Raw genomic sequence first — 26,376 nt, forward strand, 5'->3', positions numbered from 1 at the left:
CCTCTTTAGAGGCCCCATGAATTAATATGTCATCCAAATAGCATAAAATATGAATGGGCACGTCTCAAATGTGAGCCGCCAGGGCTCCTAGGAGCTTAGTAAAGACTTGAGGAGCCAAGGAGAGCCCAAAGGGCATGGCCCTTTGTTGATAGTGCTTGCCCTGGAAGAATTTCCTGTGATCTTTCGTAAATGGAATATGAAGATAGGCTTCCATGAGATCCAAGGAGACCATAAAGTCCCCAGGATGGATAGCGGCTAAGATGGATGACAAAGAATGCATCTTGAATTTCCTATATTTAATAAACTGGTTCAAATTTTTAAGGTCCATGATGGCTCTCCATCCTCCAGATGTCTTAGGGACCATGAAGAGGATGGAGTAGAAGCCCAGACCTCTTTGGGAAAATGGAACAGGTTGGATAGCCCTGATAGACAACAGATGTTGAATAGCTTCCTCCATTTGGATATGAGATGGAGAAGATCTGGGGGATGGGCATGAGATAAAACGTTTAGGAGATATGGAGATAAAGTCCAACTGAAGGCCCCATTCCACAGTAGCAATAACCCAGGGGTCCTTACAGGAATGGCGCCATCTGGAGGAGGACCAAGCCAGGCGCCCCCCTATGGGAATGGCACCATCTGGGCTTTCTGGAAGCTCTGGTCGAGGAGGAACCTCTTTGGTAACGGGATCCTCTATCCCTGGGGTTTCTGCTAGCTTGGGAGTGAAAACGAGTGGAATACTGACCTGAGTTTCTTTGAAAGGCGATGCCTTGATCCTGTTGACAATTGGGATGTTGAAAGGGTTGAGTTTTGATGGCCTTCTTGTTGGTGGGCCCCAAAAGTTTCTTTTTGTCAGCGGTTTCAGTGAGAAAGGGGTCCAGGAGGTTGCCAAATAGGTGATCACGCTTCAAAGGACCCATGGCCAGCTTCCATTTTTGCCTCACTCTCGCCTGCCAAGGGCGCAGCCATAGAAGTCTTCTGGCCGTTGTTGAGGCCGCTACTGACCTGGCTGCAAATCTTGATGATTGCAGGGTAGCATCAGCTACATATTGGGCCGCTGCAAAAACTTTGTTAAAATCCTGTTGACCATGTAGATCATCAGGGGGGATGTGCTGCTGGAGCTGTTGAAGCCATAAAAGCATAGCTCTAGAAAAGAAAGATGCTGCTGCTGCACTCTTGATAGCCCAGATATCCACGAAGAAACATCTTTTGAGCATTTGCTCTAGGCATTTGTCTTCGGGTTTTAAAACCTCCTCTGCTTCACTTGGCATAGCAGCCACAGAGTGTAGAGTCTTAACAGGTTCATCAGGTTTAGGGCAGACAAGAAGATCTTCATAAGAAGGGGAAAGCTTATATAATTTCTTGTCCTTGTTTGTGGGGTTGAAGCCAAAGGCTGGGTGGTCCCACTGCTTGAGCAGAGCATCTTTAAACAATTTGGGCATTGGAATGACCTCTTTGTCTTCCTCTTCCTCCATGAAGTATGGTAGGTTTTCCTCAGGAGGATCTGTGGAAGGAGCAGACTGTTTATCTTGCTCGGCTAAGCCTGTAGAAACTCTTGCTTTAAATAGAAGAGATTTGAAGAGTTGGAATGGAAAGATCGCAGCTGGGGCTGGAATCTTAATTTGAGATTCCTCATCTTCTGACAGGCGATGAAAATGGGTCATCAGTATCCTCTATGTCCACATCCTCGTTCTCATCCTGGGAAGAATCCAAATCCTCATTAATTGGAACTCTGTAGGATGAGAGGGAACTCACGGGCCGGGGGCGCATGGAAGGGGATGAGAGTGAGAAGGCACATTGATAGCCAAGAGCTTGGCATCAATGGCTTTAGACAAGGCAGAAAACATAGATTGAAACTCTGGAGGCAGTTTAGTAATGGTTGCAGGTAAAGATGGAATTCCCTAAAGGCCTGAGATGGGTCTGGCTCGGAGGGATCTTCCATAATGTCTGGCTCCTCTGGATCTAAGCCCCATAAATTAGGTTGGGGTCCGTTTAGGTTTGGCTCATCCAGAGAGAGCACAGGGACCCCAGAGGGAGGCAGGTTAGAAGCCTCTGGGGGGTTAGGGCTAATGCGCACTTGGGGCTGTACCTTTAAACGTTTAGCTGATTTTTCATGGATTCTCTGCAAGGTTAGGTCCCTTCTCTTCTCAGTGCTGGTGGGGCTAGCCATTATATGGGCTCCCGAGGAAGAGGAGGAAAAGGCCTGGGGGATATTATCAATTTCATCACCAGTAGGCCTAACCTCTCTGGGACCTTTAGATGTGCCTCTCTTGGGAAACGAAGTCATGGCCTGAACAAATTACAGGGACAAGACTTGAGCCAAAATCTGATGGGAGAAGGTTCTAGGGCAACGTTCCCAAGAGGAAGAGGGCCCTGCTCCTAGGCCCAGGACCGTCTGTAACTCACAGTCAATCTGGTCGGTACCAGAGTTCGTGCCTGGGAGTGCAGAAGGGCAGGCCTCGCTAACCTTAATCAAAAGGTAAACCAAGGCACACTGGTTTGGAGGCCTAGCCAGGGAGAAAAGGCCTGAGAGACTCAAAGCTTACTCCACGGCCAAGTGGTGGACTTACTGGCGCCAGACGGGACGCGCGTGGGCGATCCGCAAGGGCTGACAATTACTGGGTGCTGAGTGCCTTCGCACCAAAATAAACTGCTCCGAGATTTTAAAAACGGAGTGAAGTCTAAAGTCCAGGGGACAATCAAGGGAAGCTTGCTAACAGTCCCACAGCACAGGAGGAAAAAGAGCCCTTTTTTCCTTTTTAAATCAATCCTTAGCTTACTGGTAAACCTCCTGTCCGAGTAGATTTACTAGTAAATACAATACGGCAGCAGCGCAAGCAGGGCGTTTGCAAAAAAAACGCAGGAGCCGCACCACAGCTTCTCCCTCTGCGCCGAGCCCAGTAAAGCCGGTGTGCAACCAAGGCAAGCTCTAAAGTAAAAGGCAACATGAATTTTACTTATCTGATAGAAAGAAGATGAAGGGAAAGTGTTTTGCGAGAGGAACGAGCCACCACGAGTATCGAGCGAATTCTGGGGAAGGAGCGGATCCAGCAGGCTTTTTAAAGACTTGGCTCGGTCCTCGACGGATTGGACAGCGAGCAACCCACGTGACTGCTGGACCCGCTCTCTCAGTACAGAGAATTAGTTTCTACCGAGCATACCAAGTCTTATCTGTGAATGTCTAGGCCTCCAGGGGCACGTTTAGAATCATACTATTTTCTTCTTGTACCTTAAAGAAAACACTTTCTGTTTCTTCCTAAATTACTAAATACAGCTGATGTTTTAAATATTTATATTCTTTTCAAAATAAAAACAGACTGTTTTTCACAATTGCCTGACCACTCATATTTTCCAGATAACAAACTCAGAACTAGATGATAAATTGCCTCTTTGTTTCATATTCTAGAAATGGTGCATTTTGGACACAGTAATGTTCTATGAGGATACTTTAATTTGCACCAAGGCTTAAGTTATACTTGATATCCTCCATGGAAATACTGAGACACAGATTAGAAGAGGGGGGAAGCTCTATATTCATTAAATTCAAGAAGCCTGGAAAGCTCCAACTAATTCAAAACAAACAAAGCAGATAAAAAGGACAGAAATACTGTACTGAACTATACAATTTACTCGCACAGAAATTTAGGAATCAGAGTATGGAAATCCTGTTGAAACTATTTAGTTTCAAAGGGAGCAAAGGAAGGAGGGAGGGAGAAAAATGTAGTGATGGGAGTTTGTTATACCTTGCTTGGGTACAAAGAAGGTTTATATGAGGCCTGCCTGCAAGATATTGCCAGTCTTTCAAAGAACCATGGAATAGTGAAAATGTGTTAAAAGTTCAATACATTCTTCCCCTCGCTTGTTGACAATATCATTTGTCAGGAGGTGACTGCAGTAAGAAAATGTTCAGTTTCATAGATACTTATTTTATTAGAAGAAATAAATCTAATAAACAAACAGTTCACATCTTGTCTTTATCAATACTTGTTGCAATGCTCTAAATCTCCATCAAAATTTTTTTTTTAAAAAGACTATAACTTATTCAACAAAAATTATATTTCAGGCTTACTGGCCTTATTGTACAGAAAGAATAATTGGATTGTTGGAAATGTAATACAGTGATCCTTCGTTTATCGCAGGGGTTACGTTCCAGGACCACCGACAATAAACAAAACCCCACGAAGTAAGATGCTATATTTACAACATAAATATAACATAACGGCATGACACTACCTCCCACTGACACCGCTCACCCCTCCACCTCGTACCTCGCCCAATGCTACTTTTTACCTGTGTCTTAAACCAGGAGAGAAGGGGGAGAGACCAAGGGGGGGGGGAGAGAGACACACGCCAGTCAGACTGTCTGTCCGAGAAGCGAGAGGTGGTGTAAACGGTGTTGCTGGGCTCAGGTGGCGGGGCGTTGGAAGAGGATGAGGAAGCAGAGACAAGAGGATTGCAAGCAGCTGTCCCCTGCAGCACAAGGCAGGCACGGTGGTCGGCGGGGGGCTGCTGCCAGGGCAGCAGGGCCCCACTGACATCAAGCCCGGTGGCGGCCAGTTTGAAAAGCTGCCGCTTGGCTTCCATGCTCGCCCGCAGGGGACAAGCAGTGGGGCCATGAGATCCCTCTGGGACCCGCAGAGAGGCAAATCGGTGCAGGGTTAGTTCCCTCCAACCACCGGCGCTCCCCTGCTGGGCCATGCACCCTCCCTTCCTCACCCTCATTGAGTTGCTACATTAAAAAAAACCTGTGATGCATCGAAACCGCAAAAGGTGAACCACGAAGTGGCAAGGGAACACTGTAATAACAGTTTGTTAAAATGTATTGTACAAATTATTTAAAAATCCCTGTCTCCCCAGGTGTGGTCTAATTAAGGCTTTATAGAGCAATACTAATACCTCACATACACTTGATTCTATCTGTCTGTTAATGCAACCTTGGATTGCATTTACTTTTTTGGCTGCTTCCACACACTGCTGGCTCATTTTTAAGTGATTGCCCCCTAGGACTCAAAGATTCCTCTCACAATTACTGCTATTGAGCCAGGTTTCACCTAATCGGTATGTCCATTTGGTATTTCTTGCTTAAGTCTAAAATTTTACTTTTCTTCTACATTGAATTTTACCATCAGGCTCTAGATCTGTGCCTACTACAGCCCCTACTGTGCCTATGACACTTCCAATGGCTGCACTAGCTCTGTCAGCTGTCCATGCAGCTGCCCTAGTGATGGCTGCCCTGCCAGCACAGGCCCCATTCTGTCCACCACCATTGATAGTTAAATTTGATGGGATTCCAAAGCAGCTGGCTCATTTTCTAACCCAAGTCTGGCATTACATGGAATATTACAGGACCACATATTCAGGCAATACCATCCACATTGACTGTATGGCCCTGGCACTAGATGGAGACACAGCATTGTGGCTGGTAATACTCTATGATGATGTTGCACCCAAACTAGGGCACTTTTAAAGTAGGAGATAAGGTTTACCCCTCCACTTAGTTCCTGTAGTCATGACAATCCTGCAGAAAACTAGGACCAAAACAGTAAGGCTTTTCCCCAGTATCAAATTCATAAATCCAGTCACAATTTAAAACTGCCAAAAGGACTTAAGCGCATTCATCCTGTTTGCTATTGTAATCTATAGTTTGCTTGTCTCTAGTTTGCTTTTGTGGCTTGATACAAAAACATCTTTTTTTTTCAAAATATTTTTATTTTTCTCCACCATTACAACCATACAACATATCACATATACCTTCATTATATAATAATAATCATGTATGATATCTAACAAGAAGTAATCTAAATTTTTTAATGAAGTTTGAAGTCTGATTCGAAAAATATGTTTAGTTTTGCTCTATCATATAAAGTTTCTGATATGGAAGCATTTTTGTCATTACATTATTTCTACATTTTCAATGCATGTGGTTTTTCTATGTTATTCCCATAAAATATCAATATCAACTCAGTTCAGAACCACTTCTCAGGTTTGTTGTTTTGGGAAAAATAGGAGGAAGAAGATCCATTAGATATATTCACTGCCTTGAGTTATTTGTAAAATAATAAAGGCCGGATACAAATAAATAAATGAAAAATTTTGTAATAATGATATGCATTTTATAAATTAATGAGCTGCTCTTTGTCAGGAGCAGCCTTCCCAAATATGGTCACCTCCAGATGTATTAGAGTACAACTGTTCTCTGCTATCCTTGCACTTTAACATTTTTCAACAACAATTTTTTTCCTTTCTACAAATACATTTTGGGGAACAACAATCTTACTTTTGGAGTATTTTTCAAATTATTTTCTCTATCGCATACTTGCACTTTAAAATTTTTCAACAATTTTTTTCCTTTCATTCATTTTGTCTATAAATGACAAATGAAAAGTGTGGTTTGGGGAACATCCAGTCTTGCAAAGCAACGCCTGCTTGCAGGGCGAACGCCATTTCCTGTATCCAGACGGAGAGGGTCTCCTGTCTGAAGAAAGGGTCTCTAGTGTGGTCTGGAGAACTTACAGTCTTGCAAAGCAATGCCTGCTTGCAGGGCAAACACCATTTCCTGTATCCAGAGGGAGGGGGACTCCTGTACCTGTCTGAAGAAAGGGTCTCCAGTGCGGTCTGGAGAACTTCCAGTCTTGCAAAGCAACACCTACTTGAAGGGCAAACACCATTTCCTGTATCCAGAAGGAGGGGGATAAATTAAAAAGTGCAATGGCTAACAACTTGTAAGCCACCCAGACTCTAAAAAGAATCATGGCATAAAAATCGAAAAAATAAGTTAATGCATAAAAAGGGGTGGACGAACACTTTTGTCTCACTACTGACCTCTTGCACTCGTACTTTTGGGGCCATCTCTGGGCCACTTTTTTCAATTTCTTTCTCTGCATGTCCTTTTATTCTATATATAAAAAAGCTACTAGAGCTCTTTCAATTTATTTTTGGGTAAAACAAGGGCCAATTCCTATCTCTACATCTCTTTCTTTTATCGAATCTGAAGCCACTAGTGCTCTCTGAAATTTAATTTTGGTTCAAACACGGGGCGAATTCATGTATCTGTTTTTTCTGTCTAATTTATTTATTTTATTTATTTATTTTATTAGATTTGTATGCCGCCCCTGTCCGTAGACTCGGGGCGGCTCACCGCATACAATAAGGCAATTCATAACAAATCTAATAAATTTAAAAAACATTTTAAAAACTCCATTATTAAACTAGTCATACACACAGTCACACCATACATACATTATATAGGCCTGGGGGAGGGAGGGGGAGTTTACAGAAAGCAAGGAGGGTGGGGGCAGTTCTAATCTCCGGGGGGAGCTGGTTCCAGAGGGTCGGGGCCACCACAGAGAAGGGCCTTCCCCTGGGACCCGCCAGACAACATTGTTTAGTCGACGGGACCCGGAGAAGGCCAACTCTGTGGGACCTAATTGGTCACTGGGATTCGTGGGGCAGAAGGCGGTCCCGGAGATATTCTGGTCCAATGCCATGAAGGGCTTTATAGGTCATAACCAACACTTTGAATTGTGACCATTAATTGATCAGCAACCAATTCAGACTGCGGAGTGTTGGAGTGACATGGGCATACCTGGAGAAGCCCATGATTGCTCTCGCAGCTGCATTCTGCACGATCTGAAGTTTCCGAACACTTTCCAAGGGTAGCCCCATGTAGAGAGCATTACAGTAGTCGAATCTCGAGGTGATGAGGGCGTGAGTGACTGTGAGCAGTGAGTCCCGGTACAGATAGGGCCGCAACTGTTGCACCAGGTGAACCAGGGCAAACGTCCAACCGCCACAGCTGAAAGATGGTTCTCTAATGTGAGCTGTGGATCGAGGATGCCCAAGTTGCGGACCCTCTCTGAGGGGGTCAATATTCCCCCCCGCAGGGTTATGGACGGACAGATGGAATTGTCCTTGGGAGGCAGAACCCACAGCCACTCCATCTTATCTGGGTTGAGTTTGAGTCTGTTGACAACCATCCAGACCCCAACAGCCTCCAGGCACTGGCACATCACTTCCACTGCTTCGTTGACTGGACATGGGGTGAAGATGTACAACTGGGTATCATCTGCAAATACAAATACAAAGGCTCTACTGCTGCGTGGGCATTTAAGTTTTACAAGGCATTTTTTCTCTAATTCTAATTCAACCTGAACGCCGCAACTTCATCTGTTCCTTGGACCAGTGTCACCACAGGCCTTCAAACATGAAGAAAGCCAAATATGAAGGGACATGGCCGTGCTGCTGCTGCTGGTAGTGATGGAGCTGGTGCTGCAGGGGCAGGTAGAGGGCATGTAACACCTGCGTCTCCTACCCCTTCCTCTGGTGCAAGCAGGCATCTGGGTTTGATGCAAGAAGAAGTTGGAGATGACATGGCATGCAGCGCTACCTCTTCCTTGTTATTGCCTTCTACACTCCACCAGATCTGCGTGTTCACTGCCTGAGTCATCATCCCCCTCCAAAGCAGCAAAGCTGTCTCACCCAGAAGCAGCGGAGTCTTTAATGCTGTTCTCTGAGGTGTCCATGGCATCATCGGGGAAAACCACAATCGATGACGATGAGACCCAGATCCCCGCTCCTGCAGCTTACTGCAATGTGGAGTCTGAGAAGGAGGCTAGCGGGGAGGAGTCAGTGGAAGAAGATGACGAGGTGCTAGATCCCAGGTGGACCAAAGGTCAACAGAGTTCAGAGGAGGAAGAGGCTGTGGTAGTTCCACAGCCCCAGGCAGCAAGCAGAAGTGGAGGGAGAAGGCTGCAAACACTCAGCGCTGAGTCTGCTGGTACTACTGCCCACGGTGTCCAGGTGACGAGCACGTCTCATGTGTCACAATTAGAAGACAAGAAAAAGGTTATTTTCAATCTCTGCCACCAGTCCCTGAAACAAGGGAGAGATCTTAATAATCTCAGCACCAGCTGCATGACCAGGCACCTGATTTCAAAACATGACCTTCAGTGGGGACAATACCTTAAAAGTATTCAAACGCCTGGGTCTTCCTCTTCTGCTGTGGCTGCCTCAGACACTGCCAACACCTCCCCAACAACAAGGTCACCTGTCTGTGCCCAAAGGGACAATGATGGATCGCCACTAACACCACCACCATCACCACCACCAGCAGCACCGGCAGCAGCAGCACCACCACCACCACCATCGCCAAGCATGTTTACACTGTCCCAGGGAAGCATTCATCAGCTGTCCATCCCTCAAACTTTTGAGAGAAAGCGGAGGTTCGAGCCATCCCACCCATGAGCCCTGGCCCATAAATGCAAGCATTTCACAGCTGCTTGCATTTGAAATGCTACGCTACCGCCTAGTTGAGACACCAAGTTTCAGGAAATTTGTTAAATTGGCTGTGCCATAATACTCCGTTCCCAGCCACTATTACTTTTCACGCAAGGCCATCCCTGCCCTGCACCAACATGTAGTGGAGAAAATTCAGTGTGCACTGCAAAATGCTGTCAGTTCCCACGTACACCTCACCACCGACAAGTGGACCAGCAAACATAGTCAGGGCCGGTACATCTCTCTCACTGCCCACTGGGTGAATGTAGTGGCAACCGGGAATGAGGCAAAAAGCAGTTCAGCGCATATCCTTCCACCACCTAGGATTACTGGACATCAGTTGGTGCCTGCTGTTGCCTCCTGCTCCTACTCTGCTTCCCCATCTTCTTCCTCCACACCCAGTAAGCGCAGCCCAGCAACCACCTATTTCAGAACGGCTGTGGGTAAACGGCAGCACGTGGTGCTGAAACCCATCTGCTTGGGGGAGAGACCACACACCACCCAGGAGGTACACCAGCTCCATCACCCTGGACCAGCTTCCAGGGGCAGACAGATGAGTGGTTGAAGCCGGGGAAGGTGGTGTGCAACAACGGGCGGAAACTTGTGGCAGCCTTGGGCTGAGCGGGGTTGAGTCACATCCCTTGCATGGCGCATGTGGTCAACCTGGTGGTGCAGAAGTTACTGGCCAATTATCCGGGCATGTCGACGCTGCTGGGTAAAGTGCATGCGGTGTGCACGCAATTTCGACATTCCCACCCTGCTGCTGCTCGCCTATCTTCCCTGCAGAGGAACTTTGGCCTTCCCACCCACCGCCTCATCTGTGATTTGCCAACCAGGTGGAATTCCACGTTGCATATGCTTAAAAGGGTGTGTGAGCAACAGCAGGCAATAGTGGATTACCAGTTTCATAACCCCTAGTCAAGTCAAAGTCCAGACCCACAGCACTTTGCCCCCAATGAGTGGGCCTCCATGAGGGACATTTGTTCCGTCCTGAATGTATTCCAGCACGTGACTAATACGGTCAGCGCTGACAATTCTGTCGTCAGTGCTACCATCCCCATGGTTTGCATACTGGAAAAAACCCTTCAGGCCATGCATGATGTGCGACAGGAGGAAACAGAGCGGCAGATGGAACAGGAGGAGCAAGCAAAGGAAGGCCCATTTTATTCAGCAAATCCATGTCTCACAGGGTGGGGGGCTGTGCCGACAGCAGCCAGGTACTCCGCTGTCCAGCCAGCGTAGAGTTTTGGGGCAGGAGGAGGAGGAGGATGACGACGACGACGACTTGCAGCAGGGCGGCCCCCAGTGCAGCTCATGGGCACCAATAGAGCCTGGCTGGAGGGGGGAGCAGGATGAAAACTTCGCCTTGACTCAGGGCAGCCTGGCTCACATGAGCCATTACATGCTCCAGTGCCTGCGGAATGACCCCAGGGTAGTCCGCATCCTCGACTCGGCCACTTACTGGGTGGTTGCCCTGCTGGATCCCTGTTATAAGGACCACATCACCTCCTTCATACCAGCGGCCGAGCGGGAGCACAGAATAGGCGAGTATAAGCATGCGCTCGTAGACACACTATTGGAAGAGTTCCCAGAGCAATTGGAGCGCCCAGTGGTGGCACACGGAGGAGTAGGATGCAGTCGGCAACGCAGCAGGTACACTGGCAGCAACACGGGGGGGGGGGTCATTGGAAGATGTTGACGATATGCATGAGACCTTATTCGACAGCCACACAGATGAACCACCCTCGGATGTGATGCCCCATAGCAGAAGGCATCACATGACCCGCATGGTGGACGAATACCTGTCCATGTGCATGATGATTCTTAGCGATGCCTCCAACAAATTAAATTTTTGGGTAGGAAAATTGAACACGTGGCCAGAGTTTGCCCTCTATGCCCTGGAAGTGCTGGCCTGGCCTGCGGAAAGCGTCCTGTCAGAGCGTGTATTCAGCATCGCAGGAGGGGTCATCACTGACAGAAGGATCTGCCTATCCACAGTCAACGTGGATGTACTGACATTTCTTAAAATGAACCAGGCGTGGTTAACAGACGGCGTTGCTGTGCCACCACCTGAGTGAGTGGTAAGAGCGTTCGCTACCACCAACACCAACACCACCCTCAGAGACAGTTGTAAAATTCATGTTATGTATGTATATATATAGTCAGTTATGCTTTTATGGTGAAAGTTTGGGTATAGTTTGTGTTTGACTAAAGTTTGTGTTCAATAAACCTATTTTTTGCACAGATTTGTTCTACGAACCTATAATGTACATTTGGGTCTGCCTTTCCTTTTCCTGTGTAATCTTAAGCTTTCGGAGTCTTCGTAGATGGGCGGCATACAACTCTAATGATGAAGTATAAACTATGTCCCCTCCCAGAACTGTCACCATTTGAAAATCGGAGATATGCAGACTTATTGTAATGGGATGTGATGGTCTGGTTTGGGTTTGACAAACACGGTTTGTGTTGTCTCTCCACCAGTTGCAATTTGCCAGTGTGCCACTCTTGTCCAGTGTGCAAAGCCATCCAGCCATGGCAACAGAACAAGAGAAAGAGGAGATGTCCAGGGCTGGGAAGGATGATGATGAGACCCAGATCACCGATCCTGCAGTTTACTGCAATGTAGACTCTGAGAGTAAGGCTAGCGGGGAGGAGTCAGTGGAAGAAGATGCCATGGGTGATGACGAGGTGCCAGATCACTACTAGTGGACCAAAAACCCTCAGTGTTCAGTCTGCTGTTACTACTGCCCACAGTGGCCAGTGACCCAGCGTGCCATAGAATGCATGCCCTCCATTCACACAGGACTGCTGTGCAAAATCTGGTGGGTGGCTGCTGTTGCGTCCTCCTACTACTCTGCGTCCCCCTGTTCACTCTCTCTAAATGTAATTTTGGGTCAACCGCAGGGACACCTTCTTTCTCTAGCTTTCCTTTTCTACGCAAGACAAAGCCACTAGCTCTGACTCTCAATTTAATTTGTGGGCAATCGCAGGACCACCTTCTTTCTCTGCCTTTCCTTTTCCTACGCAAGACAAAGCCACTAGCACTTTCTCTAAATGTAATTTTGGGCCAACCACAGGACCACGTTCTTTCTCTGCCTTTCCTTTTCTATGTAAGACAAAGCCACTAGCGCTGACTCTCAATTTAATTTGTGGGCAACCGCAGGACCACCTTCTTTCTTTGCCTTTCCTTTTCCTGTGTAATGTAAAGCCTTCAGAGTCTTCGTGGAGGGGCGGCATACAACTCTAATAAAGTATAAACTATGAAGATGCCATGGGTGATGACCAGGTGCCAGATCACTACTAGTGGACCGGAAACCCTCAGTGTTCAGTCTGCTGTTACTACTGCCCACAGTGGCCATTGACCCAGCGCACCACATAGCTCACGCCCTCCAATCATACAGGACTGCTGTGCAAAATCCGTTGGGTGGCTGCTGTTGCGTCCTCCTGCTACTCTGCGTCCCCCTGTTCACCCTCTTGCAAATGTAATTTTAGGTCAACGGCAGGACCACCTCCTTTCTCTGCCTTTCCTTTTCCTGTGTAATCTAAAGCAGCGTTTCCCAACTGGTGTGTCGCGAGACACGGTCAGGTGTGCCGCGAAGCGCCTAGGGAAGCTCCAGCTGGGCGTGGCGCTGCCAGTGCCGACCTGGAGCTCCTGCTCGCAGCTGTCCCCCGGCTTCTGCTCGATGCCGCGGTTTTCGGCGCTCTCCTGCTGGGCCCCAAAGAAGGAAGGAAGAAAGAGAGCTTCATTCTTCACGCCTTTTTCCCGCCTTCCTTCTTTGGGGCCCAGCAGGAGAGCGCCAGAAACCGCGGCATCATGCAGGAGCCGGGGGACAGCTGCGAGTGGGAGCCCCAGGATGGAGGCACCAGCAGCGCCCCGCCCAGCTGGAGCTTCCCTGGCGTCGGTGGCAAGTGTCCTTTGTGGCCCGGCGGGAGGGCACTGGCGGTGGGAGGGGGTGGCTGCAGTGGCCGCAGGCAGTCGCGGGGAGATGGCAGCGGCGAGAGGGAGCTCCAGGCGGCGGCGAGAGGAAGCTCTCTCTCTCTCTCTCTCAGCTGACTGCAAGCGGGAGCCCTGACGGTGGCGGTTGGATGTGCTGCTGGACGTCGTACATGCTGGCGCTGCGGGCCTGGCATATACGGTGTCCAGCAGCACGTCCAGCTGCCGCCGTCAGGGCTCCCGCTTGCAGTCAGCTGAGAGAGAAAGAGAGAGAGAAAGAGAGACATATAAGAGAGGCAGAGAGAGAGAGAGAAAGAGAGACATAGCAACAGAGGCAGAGAAAGAGAGACAGAGCGAGAAAGAGAGACAGCAAGAGAGGGAGAGAGAAAGAGAGATGATGTACCTATTTCAGGTGCTGTCGGGGGGGTTATCGGTATGTAAGGTTAAAGAGTGGGATAAAAAAATTAATTATTGGATTGAAGAAGATAAGAGACCAAGAATAAGAAAAAAGTGGTTAATTGCGAATGAAAAAGAGGGGGGATGGGGTGTTCCATGTTTGGAGCTGTATAGGGAAGCTTTTCAAATGGAAAGGTTAATGGAGTTGCAATTAAGTGAAAATAAATGGGCGAAATTGGAAAAACAGATAAACGGGATGAATAATAGAGAATTAATTTTTAGGAAGTGGAATAGGAGAGATATAGGTAAATTAATAGGCCCAATGAAAGGGACTATGGAAATTTGGAAAAAATGGCAAGGGAAAATAGGATTATATAAATCTAAACTGTCATCGCTTTATGTAATAAATAGAGAAAACGAAATTAACTTAAATAGGGTTATAGGAGAGTTGAAGGGAAGAGGGATAACTAAGATAGAACAGTTATACGAGAAGGATGGCAGGCCAAGTAGAAATCGTATAGAATGGTGGTTAGGTAAGGGAAGGTGGCTACAAATAAATGCAATATGTAAATATCTAAATGAAAGGGAGAATAAAGAAGTATTATGGCGGGAGGAGACAGGGTTAGAGAAAATAATAAGAGAAAAAAGTGAGGGGATAAAGGCGCAAGCAACTAATATATACAAACTGCTAGTGCAGTCAGATGGGAACACGATTGATGGATTGACTAAATGGTGGCAAAATGAGATATTAGTAGAGGTACAAGAAATGGAAAATATAGTAGAAGATATAAGGAAAATTAAAAATACAAGAATTAGGGAAATGAGAAGGAAAATATTACATAAGTGGTATTTTACTCCCGTTCAATTTGCACATTTTCAGCAGAATGTCAGGGGGAATTGTTGGCATGGTTGTCAAGATAAAGGAGTGTTTATGCATATGTTTTGGGAATGCCCGATAGTGCAGGAATTTTGGCAAAAAGTGAAAGAGGATATCAATGGAATGTTAAATATACAATGGACAATCACTAAGGAAATGGCAGTACTAGTAAAAAGCAATGCGATGGGAGAATTTAGAGAAATAAAAAAAGCAGCAATAGAAAGTGCTCAGGCAGTAATAGTTTTGGGTTGGAAGGATGCGACAAAATGGACAATGCAAAATTGGTATAGGTACATGGTGGATCATATTCAATTTGAAATTATGGAAAAAAGGATAAATTTGGATAATGAAACTGATTTGGGACGGCTGATGGGACGGTGGGACAAGGTAAGACGATATATGACGAGCAGAATCCGAGACCAAGCTACAAGAAATAAACTAGAATCACTCTATAATATGTAGACAGATATATTGCTCTTGGGTTAAGTGGATTATAAAAGAAATACCCCCAATTAGGTGGTGGGGAATGTGTGTATGTCGGGGTGGTGGGCAAAAAAAAAAAAAAAAGCAAGAGAGGGAGAGAGAGATAGAGAAAGAGAGAGAGAAAGAGAGACATAGCAAGAGAGGCAGAGAGAGAGAAAAAGAAAGAGAGACATAGCAAGAGAAAAAGAGAGACTTAGCAAGAGAGGCAGAGAGAGAGAAAGAGAAAGAGAAAGAAAGAGAGACATAGCAAGAGAGACAGAGAGAGAAAGAGAGAAAGAGAGATAGCAAGAGAGGCAAAGAGAAAGAAAGAGATATATAGCAAGAGACAGTGAAAGAGAGAGAGCAAGAAAAAGAGAAAAAAGCAAGGAAGAGATAGCAAGAGATAGAGAGAGAGAGAGCAAGGGAGAGAGAAAGACATAGAGGAAGGGACGGAGGGAGAGAGAAATAGAGCAAAAAAGAGAGGAAGAAAGAAAGAAAGAGGGATGGAGAGAGAGAAAGAAGGGAAGGAAGGAAAAGAGAGAAAGAGGGAGAAATAGAGCGAAAGGGAGGAAGAGAGAGAATTTTTTGTCCAAACTTTTCTTTAGCCCGCCCCCCCCCCCTTTCAATGTTCCCCAGGATTTTGAAAATATGAATAATGTGCCGTGGCTCAAAAAAGGTTGGGAAACACTGATCTAAAGCCACTAGCGCTGACTCTCAATTTAATTTGTGGGCAACCACAGGACCACCTTCTTTCTCTGCCTTTCCTTTTCCTACGCAAGACAAAGCCACTAGTGCTCTCTCTAAATATAATTTGGGGTCAACCGCAGGACCACCTTCTTTCTCTGCCTTTCCTTTTCTACACAAGACAAAGCCACTAGCGCTGACTCTCAATTTAATTTGTGGGCAACCGCAGGACCACCTTCTTTCTCTGCCTTTCTTTTTCCTACGCAAGACAAAGCCACTAGCGCTCTCTCTAAATGTAATTTGGGGCCAACCGCAGGGACACCTTCTTTCTCTGCCTTTCCTTTTTCTGTGTCAGCTGAAGTTTCAAGCTGTTACTACTGGTCACAGCGGCCAGAGACCGATGGCGCCACAGAGCGCATGGCCTTCCATCACACGGAATTACTGTGAAAAAGGTGATCCCTGCTACTCTGCATCCCCTTTCACCTTCCTGCAAATTTAATTTGTGTGGGCAAGCACAGGGCTGCGCTGCCTTCCGCGGCTCTATTTTTTAAAGTTTGGAGTTCGGTTCGAGTTTGGGGTTCTGTGATGTCACCCAAAATTTTTGAAAAATTCGCCCGAATCTGCCGAACCCGAACTTCGTTGGGTTCGCCCATCACTAATTTAAAGGAAACTTATGAAAATAATAATAATTAATAATAATTTATTAAACTTGTATGCCGCCCTTCTCCAAAGACTCGGGGCGGCTCATAACAACAATAAACAATGCAATAAATCTATTGATTAAAAACTATAGCTAAAAACCCATTATCATTAAAATAATCAAAATAACACAGTCATCACCATACATAAATCTTACTAGTCAGAGAGGGGATATATTAATTACCCCATGCCTGGTGACATAAATAGGTCTTCAAATTCTTGGAAAAGGCGAGGAGGGTGGGGCAGTTCGAATCTCTGGAAGGAATTGATTCCAGAGGGCCGGGGCCACCACAGAGAAGGCTCTTCCTGTAGGTCCTGCCAGACAACATTGTTTAGTCATTGGGACCAGGAGAAGGCCAACTCTGTGGGACTTAATCAGTCCCTGTTATTCATGCAGCAGAAGGAGGTCCCGTGGGTATTCTGGTCCAATGCCATGTAGGGCTTTATTCATCATTACCAACACTTTGAATTGTGTCTGGAAACTAATCAGCAACCAGTGCAGGCCGCAGAGTGTTCACAAAACATGAGCGTATCTGGGATGGCCCATGACTGCTCGCGTGGCCGCATTCTGCATGATCTGAAGTTTCCGAATACTCTTTAGAGGTAGCCCACGTAAAGAGCATTGCAGTAATCGAACCTCAAGGTGATAAGGGCATGAGTGACTGTGAGCAATGACTCCCTGTCCAAGTAGGGCCGCAACTGGTGCACCAGGCAAACCTGGGCAAACGCCCTCCTCGCCACAGCTGAAAGATGGTGTTCCAATGTTAGCTGTGGATCGAGGATGCCCAAGTTGCAAACCCTCTCTGAGGGGGTCAATAATTTCCCCCCCCCCCAGGGTAATGGATGGACAGATGGAATTGTCCTTGGGAGGTAAAACCCACAGCCACTCCGTCTTGTCTGGATTGAGTTTGTGCTTGTTGACACCCATCCAGACCCCAACAGCCTCCAGGCACCGGCACATCACTTCCACTGCTTTGTTGACTGGACATGGGGTGGAGATGTATAACTGGGTATCATCGGCATATTGATGATTACCTCACCCCATGCCCTTGGATGATCTCAACTAGCAGTTTCATGTAGATATTAAATAGCAGGGGGGAGAGGACCGGCCCCTGAGGCACCCCACAAGGGAGAGACCTAGAGGTCAACCTCTGACCCCCCCCCCACTAACACCGACTGCAACCGACCAGAGAGGTAGGAGGAGAATCACTGAAGAACAGTGCTTCCCACTCCCAACCCCTCCAGCCGGCACAGAAGGATATCATGGTCGATGGTATCGAAAGCCACTGAGAGGTCAAGAAGCATCTGGACAAAGGACAAGCCTCTGTCCTGGGCCCACCAGAGATCATCCATCAACGTGACCAAAGCAGTTTTCATGCTGTAGCCGGGCCTGAAACCAGACTGCTGAGGGCCTAGATAATCGGCTTCTTCCAAGGACCGCTGGAGTTGGAGCGCCACCAACTTCTCAATGACCTTCCCCATAAAGGAAAGGTTGGAGACTGGATGGTAGTTGTTTAGCACGGCTGGGTCCAGGGAAGGCTTTTTGAGGAGGGGGCGCACAAGTGCCTCCTTACAAGGAGCTGGAAAGGACCCCCTCCTCAAGGAGGCATTGACAATCTCCTGGACCCAGCTCCGTGTCACCTCTCGGCCCGCCGAAACCAACCAAGAGGGACACGGATCCAGTAAACAGGTGGCGGAACAGACAGCTCCAATAGCCTTGTCCACTTCATCAGTTGTCACCAAGTCAAACTCCTCCCAGATGGATGGACAAAGACGTTTAGCCCCAGTCACCTCAACTGACTCATTGTCAGCCGATACTGCTATACAATTGGAGTCGAGCTCACGGGACTGGAACAGGGAATCGCTTTTAGGCAGCGATCCCTTCTTCCTCCAAAACGGCTAGCCATATCTACCTCTCCTCAGCAGGACCATAATATTCTGGCCCTCTGTAACCCCGGAGATAGATATCCCCATCCCTCCTGTCTCTCTACCGCCAGGTAGGCTAAATTCCACATTCATACTGTTCCCATTATTCAAGTACATATCATCCCATCCACCCCACTCATTTAATTCATATAAATCAACCTTCCCGCCCCAGTCTTCCAACATTAACCCTCCCACCCATTCATTCATCTCATATATATCATCAACTTTGGCTCTTGCCATTCTTTATCAGAGGACATCCTCTCTCCTTTGATACGGAGGGATGGTAAAGTTCTAGGGTAGTGTCTTTGCTGTAAACATGACAACAAGATGATGGATGAAATTACCCAAATGGCAGTAAAGGGAGATATTGTGGTTATGGGTGATTTCAACATGCCTGATGTTGACTGGAATATCCCCAGTGCCCCTACATGCAAAAGTAAGAATATAGTAGAGGCCTTTACAGGAGCAGCTCTGGCACAGCTAGTTAAGACACCAACTAGAGGGGAGAATATTCTAGATTTAGTTTTTACAAATGGGAATTGGGTTTCAGAGGTCAAGGTGGGAGAAAATTTAGGTTGCAGTGACCATCTATGTTTGTGGTTTGATGTAAAAACTGATTGTGAGCAATCCTATACTGCAACCAAAGTATTGGATTTCAGAAAAACAAATTTTAATGCAATGGGGGAATATTTAAATAATGAATTAAAGGGGAGGAATAAATTGGCAGGAGCGAGCACCCAGTGGACTGTATTAAAAAAGGCCATCTTAAAAGCCACAAGACTTTATGTAAAGCAAGTAACTAAAGGTAAAAGGAAGAAGAAACCGCTATGGTTTAGCAATGATGTAAGGGCTATAGTCAATGAAAAAAAGGCTGCCTATAGGAGGTATAAAGAGTCTGGAAGTATAGCTGATAGAGAGGTGTATAAAATGAGACAGAAGGAGGCGAAACAGATAATATATGCTGCTAAAGCCTCAAAAAAGGAAGAAATAGCAAAATCTGTAAAGAAGGGGGATAAAACCTTCTTCAGATATATTAGTGATAGGAAGAAGAAAAACTGCAGCATCACAAACTTAGTACCGGGAATAATACATGCATTGATGGGAATAAGGAGATCGCTGACCATTTCAATAGCTACTTCTGTTCAGTTTTCTCAAAAGACACTTTACAAAATAATACTATAGAAGGATATAGCATTGCTTCCAGCTGTACGGATTCAGCTCCAGTGATCTTAGTAGCCGATGTCTTAGAAGAACTTGAAAGATTAAAGATAAATAAGGCAAAGGGTCCAGATGGCATCCACCCCAGAGTTCTTAAAGAACTCAGATCTGTCATTGCTACCCCCCTGACTGATTTGTTTAACCAATCCCTGTTAACAGGAGATGTCCCTGAGGATTGGAGAATGGCCAGTGTTGTGCCTATCCACAAGAAGGGCAGTAGAGAAGAAGCTGGTAACTACAGGCCAGTTAGCTTGACATCAGTTGTAGTTAAAATGATGGAGACTCTACTCAAAAAGAGGATAAATCAGCATCTAAAAAACAATAACTTATTGGACCCAAATCAGCATGGCTTTACTGAAGGCAAATCGTGTCAGACTAATCTCATTGAGTTCTTTGACTATGTCACAAAGGTGTTGGATCAAGGTGGTGCCGTAGATATTGCCTATCTGGACTTCAGCAAAGCCTTTGATACGGTTCCACATAAAGAGCTGATAGATAAATTAGTGAAGATTGGACTTAATCCCTGGATAGTTCAGTGGATTTCAAGCTGGCTGAAGCATAGACATCAGAGAGTTATTGTTAATGGCGAGTATTCTGAGCAGAGACAGGTTACAAGCGGTGTGCCACAAGGGTCTGTTCTGGGTCCTATTCTTTTTAATATGTTTGTGAGTGACATAGGGGAAGGTTTGGTAGGGAAGGTTTGCCTATTTGCCGATGACTCTAAAGTGTGCAATAGGGTTGATATTCCTGGAGGGGTCTGTAATATGGTAAATGATTTAGCGTTACTAGATAAATGGTCAAAGCAATGGAAACTGCAGTTTAATGTTTCCAAATGTAAAATAATGCACTTGGGGAAAAGGAATCCTCAATCTGAGTATTGCATTGGCAGTTCTGTGTTAGCAAAAACTTCAGAAGAGAAGGATTTAGGGGTAGTGATTTCTGACAGTCTCAAAATGGGTGAGCAGTGTGGTCGGGCGGTAGGAAAGGCAAGTAGGATGCTTGGCTGCATAGCTAGAGGTATAACAAGCAGGAAGAGGGAGATTGTGATCCCCTTATATAGAGTGCTGGTGAGACCACATTTGGAGTACTGTGTTCAGTTCTGGAGACCTCACCTACAAAAAGATATTGACAAAATTGAACGGGTCCAAAGACGGGCTACAAGAATGGTGGAAGGTCTTAAGTATAAAACGTATCAGGAAAGACTTAATGAACTCAATCTGTATAGTCTGGAAGACAGAAGGAAAAGGGGGGACATGATCGAAACATTTAAATATGTTAAAGGGTTAAATAGGGTTCAGGAGGGAAGTGTTTTTAATAGGAAAGTGAACACAAGAACAAGGGGACACAATCTGAAGTTAGTTGGGGGAAAGATCAAAGGCAACATGAGAAAATATTATTTTACTGAAAGAGTAGTAGATCCTTGGAACAAACTTCCAGCAGACGTGGTTGGTAAATCCACAGTAACCGAATTTAAACATGCCTGGGATAAACATATATCCATTGTAAGATAAAATACAGGAAATAGTATAAGGGCAGACTAGATGGACCATGAGGTCTTTTTCTGCCGTCAGTCTTCTATGTTTCTATGTAAATAGTCCCATCTAGGAAAGGAGAAAATTCTCAGATAGGTATGTAATATTCTAAATCTAATATAGATCGAGTGTTCTTTAAAACATCCTTTAAAATTCATTAAAATGGTAATAGTACAAAAATTAGAAAGTCTGACAAAACAGGCCACTGCCATATTATAGTCCCCCAGCGAGCCTGTTAAAAGGTGGTAATAATCATAGTCAGCTGCAACCCTGTTTGCTCCGAAGCTCCAATGACAAAGAATGCTGAATCCTTGACATGTCTGGCTAACAGTAGAGGGAAGAGTCCCGTCTGGCCTGCTCTCACTGGCAGCTCAGCCAAGCCTCCTCGATCCTTATATCCTCCACACTCCATGGTGTCTCCACCAGCCTCTCTCACAGGTTGGCTCAGATGTATTTCCACCTTGTCCTCCGTGGACACTGGCCCTGCCTTCGCCAACCCCTCTTACTCGTCAGCCCAGCAATGTCGGCTCCATGATCCCCAGCTCTCACCACTCTCCTCGACCAGGAACTTGGCAGGTGCAGCGTTTCCATCTGGTCTCCATAGACGCTCTTTTTGCACTCTTCTCACACTCCCCTTGAGCTCAAATGTTCTTAAACATTAAAAAGGAACTTTGGCTGCTGTACCAAATACTGAGCGGCAAACGCCAACCACATTCTTCGCCTGCTGTCTTCTGTTCTGTCTCCCACTTGCCTCATTCACTCGCGTCGGAGACCTGGTGTCAATGTACAGTTTACAGCTGTCTTCTTTTAGCCTCTTAGCCTCTTGTCAGCCGGCAAACAATAGGTAACAGTCTTGCAGTTCTCCTCTCTCCTCTCCTGTCAAAAAATCTGTCAGTTCTTTTGGATGCTATACAAGCATCATCAATGGAATATCAGTGGAGATTTGAAAGTGATTGGTCTGCTAATGGGAATGCAAGGAGGTTTCATTGATGCTTCTTGTGTTTATGGGACAGTAAAAATACAGTAGAGCATTATGTTCAACATGATTGGGGACAGAGAAACATCTATGCTCCAGGTAGACACAGTGTAAAGCATAATCCTTTAGTTGCTCCAACAAAAATCTTTCTTCCTCCAATACATATAAATTTGGGATTGATTAAAAACTTTGTGAAAGTCATGGCAAAGATAAATTCACAAGGATACCAGTACATTTCAGCATTTCACCAGCAAATCTGGTATTGGTTGGTCCTCTCATCAGAGAGCTTATAAGAAATGATGTGTTTGAAGCAATTCTAAATGATAAAGAGCTGAGAGTTTGGAAAAGCTTCAAGTGGATCTATGAAAACTTCTTAAGAAAAAAATAAATCTCCAGAATATGTTGAAGGTGTTGAGGAACTGCTAAATGCATACCAGTGTCTTTTATGTCGCATGTCTCTTAAAATGCACTTTTAGCATTCACATTTAGATTTCTTCCCTCCAAATCTTGGGGATATAGGCGATGAACAAGGTGAGCAGTTTCACCAGGACATTCAATAATGGAACACTGCTACCAGGGTTTTTGGAATGACTCAATGATGGCAGATTACTGTTGGATGTTATATAGGGATAACCCTGAAAAATCATATCAACGATAGTCTAATGTCAAGCACTTTTAATTTTTGCTCATATTTTGGTTTCTATTTTACATGTGAAATAATTTTGGTTCAACAAATACTGTTTGTAAGGTCAAGCACTTTTTTCTGATATGTAGATTACTGTTTTCTTAATGTCTCCAGTATATTTCCTGTACCTTATAATAATGATGCTGCTTCATGGAAACTATACCTACTACAGAAAAACTACATTCATATTTGAAATCAGACCAAAAAATTATTCAGAAAAGTACAAGGTCAACTTTCTAGACCGGTGTTATGATAGAAAGGGAACAACATTTTGAGATTAAATAAATCCTGAATTCTAGACTCCATAGAGGGAGGTTACAGAAATTGAGTGATTTGAAACTAATGATATTTGTTTCCCCGCCTGCCCTGTTTAAGCCACCAGTTTCATAATAAATATCCCAATAAGCCAAAAAGATACCTGGTGATTAATTAATGTGTTTCCTATTTTTTTCTTTTGTAGGCATATCCATTTTTTGCATATCATTCTCTTTGTAGCTTTACATCATATCTTGCCAATCTGACATTAGCATTGAGGGTGGAGAGAGACTGGAATGTGATTAGACAGGTGGGGGATTGGGAGTGAAACTGGGCCAGTCCTGCATAAAACCAGCCCCCAAAATGTGGAGATGCAGAAGGTACAAACACAGGATCTTTTAAATAATCTGAGAATTTCTAATTGGGCTTCGACTGATAATGTGGTGGTTGGAGTGGGGAGGAGAAATTAACTGCATTTTCTTCATGCCAAACCAATAGATTCTACCTTGCTACTTCTAAATTCATGAGTATAATCTTGGAAAAACAATAAGATAATTAACTTAAGTGAGATAGATAACACAATTAGGGATAACAATGAGAATTTTAGTAGCATGTAGTTCTCTGACTTTTATATAGAATTTTGAACATATTTTCTTTTGACATTAGCAAACTGTCTTATGAAAGTGGGGACATTTTGTTACGTTGTTCCTTTTATTTTGTAAATAAGAAAGCCTCTTTTATTGAACTACTGACAGAAGTTCCAGAGCTTTCTCAAATTTCAAATTGGTTTCACTTCATTAAAAAAATGCACAATTAGCAAATTAATGGCTAATTTATCAAAAGCTTATAGGAACTGAAACAAAGAAGATACACTAACCTGCACAAAGAAGTATTTGCTTTGGAACAACAGTGCAACTTAGCACTATCCAGAACTGTGGAAGGTGGTGGATGCAGTGTCACTCCAGGATGAACAGATCTTGAGCTCTCCAAGAAACACTGCCAAAGTGGATCCTGTGGAAGAGGCATTGTTTTACAGCTTTCAATAAGCCCATCCACAATTTCATGTTCTGTTTTCATTGACATCAATATCCTTTTACAAGCTGTTTGGCAAACATAATCTTCAGCTCTATCACAACAGTATAAACCTAAGTAAGGAAGAAAAACAAATATTGTTAGTTGTCACCTCTGTGCATATATGAAACTTGAGTTTGACACATATGGATGAATATTCGTATCTCCTACTGTTTATCGTTTTAATCTACATTAAATTTTTGTTATGGATTCAATACTTCATTAATTTATCATGAACTGTTTATGCCCTGGGTTTTTGTGTGTGCGTGTGTATGTGCGTGTGTGTGTACAGCAAGCAAAAATGGAGCATTTTCTTTTCCTTTTGAGCAAAAATAATTTCCTTACTAATTTTTTCCCCCTTAAGTAGACTCTGAAGCATTCTCAGAAATTGATTTCATGATTTTGGTCAGCTGTTACAATGAAGGGTAAATGAAGTCAAGAAACGTCAAGATAAATGCAGGCATTAGAAACTACAATGCTGGCAAAATATGTTCTTTGGTCCTAAATCAATGTTCTGAATTTAATATAAAGAGATTTTGTCAAGGTTTTTTCCTGCCTGGGAGAGACAATGATTATATAAAGCTCAGTATGCTAATTTGGGTATGGTAATATCTGAGCATGTACAAGATTGAAGAGAGAGAAGGGCAGAGTTTAGCCTGAGTTTTTTCTCTCTGCTCATGATGACTCTGACGAAGAAGGATGTCTTTTAAAGTGCTCCTGTGTAATATGGTACTGTAACTTTGTGCATCTATAAAGTTTGTTTTGAAACTCAGCCACATATAGTCACTTGTTTCTCAAGCTTCCGGGTTTTAAACTGCGAAAACTAGGACAGGTTATGGGCCCAGTGAAACCCAGAGTGAAATACAGTGGTACCTCTACTTAAGAACTTAATTCGTTCTGTGACCAGGTTCTTAAGTAGAAAAGTTTGTAAGTAGAAGCAATTTTTCCCAAATAGGGCATCAAAGATAGCCAATATTTGGCAAAAACCCATTAAGTACCAACTTTGAACTTATATTTTTTCAACAACTTGAAGGAAAGTGCTGCAAATTGGAAGTCCTCATTGCAGCTGGGTACTTAGTACACCTGCCAAAAATCAACCTAAAAGACCAAGTAGTTTTGAAAATACAGCAGTCTGAAGATTGCTGTAAATTCATTTTTGAGGGTTTTTTTGCAAAGTTTGAGCCTGAACCATGTAAAAAGTAAGAGGACTAGGTACATGGGGGTTTCCCAGTATATAAAGCTCTACAAGATGTGCAGGTTCACCAAATATCTCCAACATACTACTGAAACTGCCACGTTTACAGCTTCTGGAAGTTGGCCCAAAATGTCATTTTTGCTGACTCAGCATTTTGCAACCCTTCACTTGAGGTCTCTTAGAACTCCCAATTTTTAGTCTTTTGAACTAAACTTTTGCACAGCATAGTTTCATATCATAAAGAAACTTTATGCCAAATTTCATCAAAATCTGAGATGGTAAGGTGGGGCCACTGGTCCACTTGACAAGGAATGCAATAGGAAAAGCATTTAGGGCATTAGCTTTATTCTTCAAAAAAACTAATTAACACAAAATCAAGATGTCAGTTTTTGCCTGACATTATCATAAAATTCGCCAAGGGCAATTACATAGGATTCCAAACACCTATAAATGCATGCACCTATAAATATTGTACTTTCAGTTTCATATCTCCTTTAATCTGGTATGATAATTTTCTTACTTCAAAATGGCAAAAAGGCAAAAATTATAGCTACTGTAAGATTTTTCCATTTAAAAGGAATAGTTCCTGCAGCTCACAATGTCTACTAAGCTATAGTCACACAGTTTTTCTATAGCTTCTAAATATACTGCTTTACAAAGCTCAATATCATCCAAACCATACAAAACAATTTATTAGAATAATTTCAATAACCCTATACAGTGGTACCTCAACTTAAGAACTGGTCTTCATGCCGCTCTCAAATTTCCTGGGAAATTTTTCCAGGCTCAGGTTCTTAAGTAGAAAATGGTTCTTAAGAAGAGGGGGGGAAATCTTGAACACTGGGTTCTTATCTAGAAAAGTTCTTAAGTAGAGGCATTCTTAAGTAGAGGTACCACTATATAATAAAATATAACATTATCAGAGGTGGTATCCTCCTGGTGTGGACCGGTTCTACGGAACCAGTGGTAACTTGGTAGCCTGGGTTGCCGGAACCGGCAGCAACCCAGGCTTTCCACACCCCTGAACTGGCTCTCTTAGCAGCACAATAGGGGCTGCCATCTTGTTTTTTGCTTCTACACATCTGCTGAAGCTGCTTTTATTTCTGCATATGTGCAGTAGCTGGGTTTTTAGCACTATGCCTGCATAGCACATCAAGGAGCAAACTGGCAGAGAGGTAAGCCACCCTGAACAT

At 44.5% G+C, this 26,376-nt stretch overlaps 1 protein-coding gene across 11 annotated transcripts in view; it reads right to left on the reverse strand.

Moving 5' to 3' along the window:
- RECK (reversion inducing cysteine rich protein with kazal motifs) overlaps window positions 1-26,376 on the reverse strand; it is a 307,670-nt gene that overhangs the window by 101,252 nt on the left and 180,042 nt on the right. For all 11 annotated transcript variants that reach the window (XM_070727797.1, XM_070727793.1, XM_070727798.1 and 8 more), the window contains one exon: window positions 23,795-24,062. In XM_070727797.1, coding sequence (XP_070583898.1) covers window positions 23,795-24,062 — 268 coding nt within the window. The remainder of the gene's footprint in view (window positions 1-23,794; window positions 24,063-26,376) is intronic.

Source organism: Erythrolamprus reginae, chromosome Z (assembly GCF_031021105.1).
Source record: "Erythrolamprus reginae isolate rEryReg1 chromosome Z, rEryReg1.hap1, whole genome shotgun sequence".
In the NCBI taxonomy this organism is placed as follows: Eukaryota; Metazoa; Chordata; class Lepidosauria; order Squamata; family Dipsadidae; genus Erythrolamprus; species Erythrolamprus reginae.